The sequence below is a fragment of the Vitis vinifera genome, chromosome 18, assembly GCF_030704535.1.
Source record: "Vitis vinifera cultivar Pinot Noir 40024 chromosome 18, ASM3070453v1".
NCBI lineage: Eukaryota > Viridiplantae > Streptophyta > Magnoliopsida > Vitales > Vitaceae > Vitis > Vitis vinifera.
This window is the reverse complement of record NC_081822.1, coordinates 2,317,719-2,328,308: the sequence shown is the minus strand read 5'-3', so window position 1 is coordinate 2,328,308 and position 10,590 is coordinate 2,317,719. Positions and strand designations below refer to the sequence as shown.

At 30.7% G+C, this 10,590-nt stretch overlaps 1 protein-coding gene across 1 annotated transcript; it reads left to right on the top strand.

Annotated features, from left to right (window-relative positions):
* Nucleotides 1–1,643: 1,643 nt before the first annotated feature.
* On the top strand, nucleotides 1,644–6,392 carry LOC100250482 (PLASTID TRANSCRIPTIONALLY ACTIVE protein 6, chloroplastic). Its single transcript, XM_002284581.5, has 6 exons — nucleotides 1,644–2,234; nucleotides 2,334–2,402; nucleotides 3,153–3,257; nucleotides 4,567–4,686; nucleotides 5,730–5,819; nucleotides 5,911–6,392. Exons 1-6 carry the CDS (start codon nucleotides 1,734–1,736, stop codon nucleotides 6,025–6,027), a joined length of 1,002 nt encoding a protein of 333 aa, XP_002284617.1. The 5' UTR covers nucleotides 1,644–1,733; the 3' UTR covers nucleotides 6,028–6,392.
* The last annotated feature ends 4,198 nt before the right edge of the window (nucleotides 6,393–10,590 follow it).

Sequence of the window (10,590 nt, the reverse complement as noted above, 5' to 3'; positions counted from 1 at the left end):
CTAAAAGCCTTATGTCAATGACTAATTTTATTAATGTATTTACTGTGAGCGTAAATTTGTTTTACATTTAAATTTTGAATTATAAAAAACAAATAATAAAAAGGTATGTACAATCACGTTAATATTTCTACAGGTAAATATATTAAGTGTTGTATTATATGCTTTATCGGTAACTATAAAAAGTAGTAGATGTATATATTCAACTTTTTCAATCATCTTATACTAATTTTTTGTTAATACCAAATTATATAATCCCAATAGTTTGAAATCTATAATTGATGATAAATTAATTAAATAATTTAAAATATTTGTCTTGTTAATCTTTTATCTGAATTAAATAATGTTCAAAATTCTATAAAAATGTAAAATAAATTGAACTCGACTTAATCATGGAGCTCTAATGGACCTTGAAGATAGTTGAGTTATGCGGTAATAAAAGTTGACAAATTTATCAATTATCATTATAATGTATAAATATTTTTTAGATAGTAACTTACTTTTTATTTAATATTTAAGATTAGTGTTTATTCACGTAAATCTAAAACGGTTTGTTAAATGTTTGGATCAAAAGTTTTAAAGTTTAACTAAAATGTCTTAATTATTTTTTGAAATTTTGTTTATTTTATTTTTTAAGAAATTCTATTTCTTAATTATTATTTTTTAAGTTTATTCAGTCATTTTTAAATAGGTGTTTAATTGGTTTTTAAGAGGTTGATATTTTACTTAAAAAGCAAATCTTAATTAAAATATGGAAGTTGATATTCTAGTTTAAAAATAAAAAAAATTAAAATCATTTTTTATCATTTAGATAGATAAACAACGTAAGACCTAATTTAGGCCACCCATTAGTTGATCTCCAGCCTAATTTCAAGGTTTGAACTAATAAAATCCAATTAAAATAACTAGAGAATTAATAAATTCATAACCTAGTTACATGTTTTACATAGTAGCTTTATGTATTGTTGTAATTAATAACAAGATTGATTCATAATTTATATATCTTCTTATTTTATTAGCCAAATGCGATATTCAATACATTATCTTAATTATTATTTCTTAAATGTCAAACATAATATTAAAATATAAAAAAAACGATAAATGACAGGAGATATAGCTTCGGCCACCCATGAGCCAATCTTGAATCAAATTTTAAATGACCAATCAAACTCAACTAAAATCATAGTAGGATAAACAAATTTCGAGTATGGTTGTGTACATCATTACATAATAATGTTAATTGTTTTTTGTTTTTAGCACCACATAAATTTTAAGTTTATTATTTTTTCGGGTTTGGTTAAAAATTGGAATTGAAACCATAACTTAAAAATAATAATATCAATATTATAAAATCTTCATTCAATGAAAAATTAATTTACACGATAATCAAATTTTTAAAAATTAAACAAAACTTTGATTACTCTAAAATAGAGCTTTCAAATTTGAAATTAGATTCAAATTGCGGTACATTGCCCACCAATTATGAGATTTTTGGTCCATTAAGTCCATATGTAACATATAAAATTAAAATAGATTATTATATCAAAGGCCATTAGGCAGTAACGGTACCTGTTAGTGAGATATTAATATATATATATATATATATATATATATATATTTTATTTATTTTATTTTTTCAATTTTCAATTTTTAGTTTTCTGTATATTGCCCAACATCTGATCCAAACTGGAACAACACTTCACTCAGCAGTCACCTCCTCGCCGCAACCGGGGGCCATGAGAGCTGCTCTCCTCCTCATCCATCTGCCACCGGCGCCGCTTTCGCCACCGCAGCCAATAGCTGCCAAACTCTCCGCACTCATCGTTCCGCCATGCCTCCACCTCCCGCGTCTCACCTTCTCATCTCTCACTTCTAGACCCCTATCCAACCCCAGAAACAAAAACCCTTTCATAGCCAGGGCCGACGAAGGCGACGCCGATAGCGGAGGTCCTGACGACTACGACATGGACGAGGAGGAGGTGGAAGAGGTCGACAACAAGAAGGACTACGACGTCGAGTACGACCCCCTTGCAGCGGCGGCCGCGGCAGCTTCGGTTTCCGACGACATCGCCATGGTGCAGAGCAAGAGCTTCGTGTCGATCCAGGGTTGGGATTCGGAAATGGTGGTGGATTATAGGATCAACGAGGACGAGTTTCACAAAATTAGCTTGTTTGATTGCGATTTCTTCATTAGGAAGCCGCCTGATCCGGATAACGATGTCTACGACTTCAGAGAGGTTAGTTTTTCTGATTTTCTCGTTTTTTTAGATGAGAATTGTGCTATTGATGAAAGGGAATATTTTGGGGTTTCTTTGTTTTTTATTTTTTGGTTGTAGATGTATGTTACTCCTCCGGACACTGATGTGTACGCCATTCCAAGGGTTCTTGCGCCAATGCCGCAGAAGGTATGATTTCATTTTCCCCCATTTTCTTCATACCATGCGGATGGCCAATGAGAATGTAAACAGTGGGCTGCTAACAAATAGCAAAGAGAAAATATAATAATTGAACAAAACTATCAGATTGGTTTCCAAATTTTGATGGGTTATGAAAAAATGGCACAAAATATGTGGAAAAAAAAAACAAGAAATTTTCAATAAATCATTCAAATTGATCAAAGTTCATCTATCTTTTCAGGTATATAGTAGTTAGGTGTCAGTTTGGTTTATGTGGGATATCCAAATTACTTTGTTATTGCTCCTCCTGAAAGGTTAGCAAACCCTGGTAACCCCATGCTCTAGTTGATCTCCATTGCTGCCCTCTTGTACTCCTGAATCTAAAAGTGTCAAGGGTAAAGCCACACACGGTGATGTACTTTGAAAAATTGCATGAGTGGATTACTTCTTTAGCTGATAAATTTAATCATGTTTTAAAACAACAAAAAAAGTAATTAGGGGGTTAGGTTGGGTTGGGGTGGGGTGGGGTGTTGACGGAATAGGTATCAGCACCTCTGGAAGTAGGAAGGTTGTTTCTAGCATATAACACTTCAGATGCAGATATACTTTACAGTCAGAAGAACCAAAGAATGGTTCAGAAGCTGGATGGTTATTTTCTGATTATAGCAAACTTATAGTGAAACCTTTTTTAATTTTCAAATTGTTGGTTTGAGTTTCAAGCTATTAATTCATACTATTTTCTTTCTGTCAAACTTATAGTACATTCGCTGTGCAAAGAGTGATTATGGATGCTACGATGTCACAGAACCACCCATTGATGCGCCTCGGGATCCATTGTACAAGTCCGAGAGGGAGGTTTGGAAGGTGAGATCAAAATGTTGATATACTATACAAGCTATTTCCATGTGAACCGTTCTTATCATCATGTGTACTCTCAATTTCTTGTTTTTCTGAGCTGAATGTCTTGACTATGCTAAACATGTCAAACAATATTTAGTTTGAATTTATTGATTCGAAGTTTTTCCTAAATGAAATATGTGCTCTTGATTATTTGTGACTTTAACCATGCCACAAGGTTCATGAATTGTATTAAATAATCTCTTGAAGGTATTGCAATTGATCAATTCCTAATCATGGTTCCTTTTCGTTTGATTGTAATTTCATCAAGTATGAGCCATTGAGTGTAATATCATTCAGTGATCAACAAATTTTCTGCTCATGTTATTAGTAAAGGAAGAATGGGGTTACCTTTGCTGGCGCATGATGAAATTCAAAATATTTTATTTCAATAAGTGAGAGTTGGTGCTTCACCAGTAGCCACAGAACAGTAACACTAGTTTCTGTTCCACAAGTTCTGCTAAAAATTCTCAATTTTTATCATTGCCTTGAGGAACCTGGTGTTGGGATCTTTAGATGTCTAAGGCCTAGATTCAAGATGTGGGACTTGCTAAGCAGCATCTTTCCTTAAATTTATGTGCACATTAACATCTCTGTCTGTGGATCTCCTCCTGTGATGCGCCTGAACAAACTTATTAGGCTTGGGGAATTTGCTGCTTTGGTTCTGTATTTAATAAATCGAATTACCTTATCAAAGTAAACATCTATGACTACCTCATTGCATTGTATATTAGTAGTCTACAGGTTGATCTAGTTTAGCTGGAATGACTTATAATTAGATACCATAGCCTGTAGTGCCCATGTAAACTGCAGAGGTTCTCTATCCACTATCACTCATTATTCATTCCTACTTGGTTCAAACCTTCGTAATACCTTTTTTAGTTTTTTTTTTTACTTTTTTAAAGGGGAAGCTTTCCTAAACTACTTGTGTGGAGTTTCTTGTCTCTTTCTCTATGAATCTGTGCTCATTGCAATTGTCATGTAACATCTTTTAGGAATATGGCATTAAGCCATTATTAAACCGTTAAGTATTATTAACATTTAATTCCTTGGTCCCTTGACAACTATTTGAGTATATGGGTTAAGCTTATAGTACCGTGGATGGTAATTCTGGCTTCCTCATGCCACCCTTTCGATGTGGTAGCTGATTCATTATTAAGGATTAAAATAACATGAAAAAAATTTGTAGTTGATGTAGAACCTGAAGAACAGACTTCCTATACTTGATTACATTGCTTATTTGTAACAGATTGTACTAAGTTGTTTTCTGGCACAGGTTTTCTTGACAAAACACTACAGGAATCGGAGGTTGGCTGACCCAGAATTTGTGCTCGATTTTGAGGAGATTTATGTAATCGATTCAAAAACAAAATCAATAACCAGAGCTAAAGTTGTGGTGAGACACTTTTTTTGGTTATATTTAGTTTCCAAAATCGATTTCAAAATACTCTTCTCATGTTTCGTGTGAAAAAAAAAATATTATCTTTGAATTTCTTGTCGGCTATCTATTCAGATTAGTTGCATTCCTCATTTTAGTTTCTTTACAAGAGCATGTTCTCAATGTGACAATGAAGAGACCTTTAGGTGGTAAGTGAAAACTTAATGCTTTCATTTTCTTAATTTTCTTCCCATATCTTATTTTTAAAACAAATATATATATATATATATATAAGATTTGTAGTAAAAGGGGCACATGTTGCCTCATTTTTTCCTTCGAGTTTCACTGGACCAAATTAGTGGGATTCTTCACAAGTAAACCTTGGATTTTTTATACTTCTATGGATTGGTTTGACTTGGACTCTAAATAATCCATCAATTGATGTTCTTGTCTTTGAGATACTGCATTCAATGCACTGTTATACCGTATCACTGGGGCGCTAGCACTACATAATTTAGTTGGACCATGTTGTTGAGAGTATGCAGTCGTTTACAAGGCCATTCTAATTCATTGGGGGGGGGGGGGGGGGGGAGGAGTTCCAAGACATTTGGGAGCATACTTCACTCAATTTGATAATGCTTCTCTTCCCTTGATTTGATGATGCTTTTCTTCCCATCTTTTAGAGTCTTCCATTAAATCTCCAGTGCTTGTTTTTGTTTCCATCTTAGTTAAATTTATACCAAGAGTAAGCTATGAGGCAACATGAAAAGAAGTCAGAAAAAGGCACAGGGGATTATACATGGTGGGCATTTTGAATAGGCTTTTGGAGATTTGGATCTCTTCATCTGATGCCACGATGGAGTTTTAGTGATACCATGTGGAAACTTTTTCGCTATCTACATAAAGCTGCAAATTTTGTTGATTTAATCCTGTAAATATGTAATTCCTGGTTAAGCCTTGATTCTCACTCTCTGTCTAAAGGGAAAGATTTGATATTGGATGAATGTTGATATGCCTTCATAGAGCTTGCTAACCACATTTATTTTCTTCACCTTTAACAGGTCACAGCTCCTGGAGGAAGGAACAGGGATAGAAAGAGCGACTTGCTAGTTATACGTGATAAGGGGAACTCCTTCAAAATAATTCATGCGGTGACCATCCTTGATTCAAAGCACCTTTTTATTTTTTTTATATAATTTTGTGTTGGTGTTAGTTGATTCACCCTTCCCTTTTGTACTCCAGAGTGAAAAAGATGATCCCACTACAGTGATAGAGAGGGAAGAGTGGACAAAAAGCCGAGAAGACATGGAGAGACACCTTAGGAAGCTAAGGGACTTCAGCATTTCAAATTGGTTCTAATCAACTGGCATTTGAATCTGGGGATTGGTTCATGGAAATCTGCAACAAAACGCAGAGGTTTTGAAGTGGTGCAGGTACGAATGCTTTGAGCTTCAGGATACATACACAGATTGGCACGACACATGCATCATCCCTTGACAAAGGGTGTTTCCACTTCTGCTGAATCCTGGGAGTTAAGAACCTAATGGATTCAATGATCTTTAGGTTCTTCCCTCAGGCCCCATTTTGCAATTATGCAGAGATGACTTCCCTTGATCTTGTATTTATTTTGTTGTAAAATTTTGGGGTGAGATGGATGCCAACTTCCACATGTTCCCCTTCATACTAATTTTCTTTAATCTAATCAGATTGGTGAGCTTTTATCATGCTATCATGTTGTTCTAATTTTCGTCTATTTGCTCAAATGTAAGTGTAATAGAATCTGCAAGGTTCTAGTATTATGCTAGATTATCAATTAGAACCTAAATTTAAAGTAGATATGGGTTAATATTTACCTTATATTTATATAGTGAGATTTCTCATTAGTTATGGGGGAGTGACATGGGTTTGTCTTTCATAACAACGGTTGAGCTGGGTCCTTGATTAAAGTTGTAACGTTGGCATACCCAACTGGAAAAGGAAGAAGAGGAAAAGGAGTATTTTTAAAGCTTGAATAGAAATTGATCCATGTATGGACAAAAGGAAAACTCTAACATAGTTGTGGATATCTATTGATTCTTTCTCCACTTGGTATTGTCCGTGGGATGTTTTAAAACGATTTCAATCATTGGGAGATTAAAAAAATTGATGAAGGAATATACCAATTGGAATATCCCACGAATATGTACGACGAAACAAAATATAATATGATAGAGGTTATTTAAATAATGGGTGTGGACCCAAAAGTAAGGTATTAATCATGAACACATGTGATGTGTTTCATCCTGCCATAACCATGATGGCAAAAATATGATTCGGTTTTATATTTTCTATTTTTTAATTTGGGTTGTTTTAGGCAAACTTATGGAAATTAAAATGAGTATGGCATCCTTCTGTCCACCCACGTTAGCTTTTAATATAACTATATAAACTTCCTACCTCCTTCAAGGTTTAATTGTGTCAGTCCAAAGGGTTAAATATATCTCATTTTGTTAAAAAAAATGCCTTGATTGAATAGGGTGAGAATTCTCATCATGAATCGTTATTATTGTTTTGATTAAACCGAATACATTAAATTTTAAAGCAGGTTTTTGAAAGTGTTTATGTTCAGAGTTTTTAGATTAATACAAATAAGAGAAATTTTGTTATGCTCATTTTTGTGCATTCAATATACTTTATGGATAGAGGAATATGTAAAGTTGAAGATAGTAAAATAAGATATCGAAAGATTTCGTTGAAATTGTTCATTTGGAAATTTTCCGAAAACCTAATTATGGGTTATTCTATCCATTAGGACAATAAAACCGTTATGTTTATTACTAAACTTGTTGAAGAGATGAAATATAACCAATATATGTCTTTTTTATCAAAAGTTGAATCGATCATTAGAAGAAGAATTAGGTCATAAATTAAGTGGAAATATTTTTTAAAGCGTTGTTAGGAGAACCACCTATCAAATATTTCTTTAAAAAATGTTAAAAGTAATTTAAAAATATTTTAAAAGTGTTTCTTAAATATTATCAAACACTCAATTTATCTTCAAAGACATTTTTTAGGTTAAAAGCGTTTTTTTTTAAATATTATCAAATGGATTTTTATGACTTATTTGGTAATTGTTTTTTGTAACAGTTTCTTATTATCTAAAATAAAAAAAAACATGAAAACATATTTCGTAATCAGAAAACTATTTTTTGTTTTATGTTCTTAAAAATATAAAATATAATGTTTTAAATAATATATTTTAATTGTTTTCATATGGTTTTTGAATATTGTTTTAAAATTTAATTATATAAATATGTAAAATGATTAAAAAAATACTAAATATAAAATTTATTTTTAAAAATATTAAAAACAAGTTAAAAAATATTTCAAGTTCTCAAACAAAGTTTTAGTTTTATCCTACTAACATGGTGTTTTGTGGAATAATTTTAAATGGTCTAAAAAATTGTTTTTTGAAAATAGTTATCAAATAAGTCCAACCTTTAAAAGCAAAAAAAAAAAAAAAAAATCACCTTTATACATCAACCAGATTTTATTTTATTTTATTAGATGAAAATATTTTATTATTCTTTGAAAGTTGCATTTACATTAAGAAAATATTTATAGAAAAAATTAAAAATAAAAGGAAGAAGAAGAAGAGGAACTCCAAACTAATGCATTGGAGCCCTTGCACCTCAAGGTACTAAATCAAGAACCACAATCATGGTTGCAACTTAGGCAGACGATGTTTCAATGGGTTGCGTCGTTGCGATCAAGTTTGAATTACAAAAATATCATCTCAAATATAATAAGGTTGACACGGATTGAACATTTACATTCGTATATCATTATTTATTTATTATTTTTAATTACACTTGGCTAGTTTGTTTCAATTATATGTAATATAAAAAAATAAAAATAAAATATTTAATATTTTTTATTTTCAATATTATATATTAGATTATTGAGTTTATTATTTTTATTTAATTCTCAAAGGTATTTTTAAAGTTCAAACTTGATTTAGGGATTGCAATTTATTTCAAATTAATAGAGCATGATATATTTTATGGTTTTGAGATATATTAAGCTTTTAATATTATAGTCTATAATAGGATCTATATTTTATAACTTCAAAATAATTATTCTATTTAAAAGGGGATTCAATTATCAATTTTTTGTTAATATAACCCCTCCAAATGTGAATTTAAGGTTAATCAATTAAAAAATGGCCAAAGCTAAGGTGAATTGGGTTTTTAAAAATATTGTCAAAACATATAAATTTAAACGAATGAAAGAGCAATAAATGAAGAGATAAAAATCGAGAAAATAAATACAAAATTTTATAATGATTAGATACTCTTACCTACATCTACTTTTCTCAAATTCCAACTGAGTAAATGTTTCATTATTTTTAAAGTTTCAACCAACTTTTTAATATTCTACATTTTAGATTTTGACTCCAATGGTTATCATAAGAGCCTTTCAAATATTACTCAACTTGAAGTTTTAAATACTCATAATCTCATTTTAATGATCAATTAAAAACTTTCTCACCCAAACTTAATATATGAACAAATATAGAGAAAGGTTATGATGAATGACAATGATGCTCTAAGGTGGTTTGCAAGTGAAAAATCAATGCACAAAGTGTGAAAAAAATAGTTTTTAATGAGAAACAAGTAGTGACGAAGATGATTGTAGGCATTATTTTATGTAATAAGTGAAGTGGAATTTTCAATTTATAGGTTATTAACATTGGACACCAAAAGTGATAGAAACTAGCCTCTTTCGGTCGAGCTCGGACTCGATCGATTGATTACTTATTAGGTATTAAGTACACAACAGGTGACCGTTAAGACTTGATTGAGAAAACAACTTTTTCTAAAAAGAAGAGAAGGTCGTTTGTACCCTTTGACCGAGAGAGGGAAATCTTGACCGATCCTTAATTAGGAAAGGGGAATGGATTTGACCTTTTAACATACCCATTATTCCAAGTTGCGGAAGTAAGCACAATCATTTTCATTTGGTTAACAACATAACTTTGATAAGTGGGTGTGATATAAGAAATGATAAGACATATACAATAAATTATTATTATCGTGCAATTGAATTTTATATGTGATACTTATGCTTTTAAAATGCCCTTATTAAATTCAGCATTGCAATATATTACAATTTTTAATTAAATTTCAAGGATACACATAGTTCTCTTGTTTCTTCAATGTACCAAACATAGGTTTGTTTTTAGAACAATTTTTCGAACAAAAAGAAAAACAAGAAATGCACATTTGATAATTGAAAATTTATTTTTCATTTTTTGAAAATATTTTTAATTATTTAAAGTTACTCTCAATTGTTTTTAATTATTTTCTAAGGGTTATTTTAAAAAAAATATAAATATGTAAAATATTAAAAATAAATCATTAAATATAAATATTATTTTTAAAACATATTAAAAATAGATTAAAAAACATTTCAAATAAATTTTAATTTACAAAATATTATAAAATAAATTTTAAAAACTATTTTTTCGAATTATTTTTTAAAACATTAAGCGTAAGTGTGACATTGGATTTTATAGATTACAAAAAAAAAAAAAAAAATTAAAATGATTACATATGAAACTTGTAAGGAAGAAATTTCTCAGTTTTTATTTCCTTTGCCATCTCAAACTAAAGAAAAAGGACGGGAATCCTAAATAAATTATTTTTTATATTTTATATTTTATTATAATTGATCATTATAAGTCGCAACAATTTGTAAAAAGAAAAACCCTAGTTCCAAAACTGGAAAGCACATGAAAACTTCCAAACAGCATCTAGGGTTACACAAGGTACAAACCAATGCACCTACAAGTATAGCAGGTCACACCATGGATCCAGATTGGTTTATTGATTCAAACCCAATGGCGAGCTTCCTGTTTGATGACTTTGACAGTTTGACTCT

What these genes read in the sequence shown, in the direction of transcription:
- LOC100250482 (XM_002284581.5), top strand. Translation starts at nt 1,734, where the DNA reads ATGAGAGCTGCTCTCCTCCTCATCCATCTGCCACCGGCGCCGCTTTCG. An exon ending in TTGCGCCAATGCCGCAGAAG is followed by an intron (nt 2,403 to 3,152) that starts GTATGATTTCAT and finishes TCAAACTTATAG; the next exon opens with TACATTCGCTGTGCAAAGAG. An exon ending in CCGAGAGGGAGGTTTGGAAG is followed by an intron (nt 3,258 to 4,566) that starts GTGAGATCAAAA and finishes TTTCTGGCACAG; the next exon opens with GTTTTCTTGACAAAACACTA.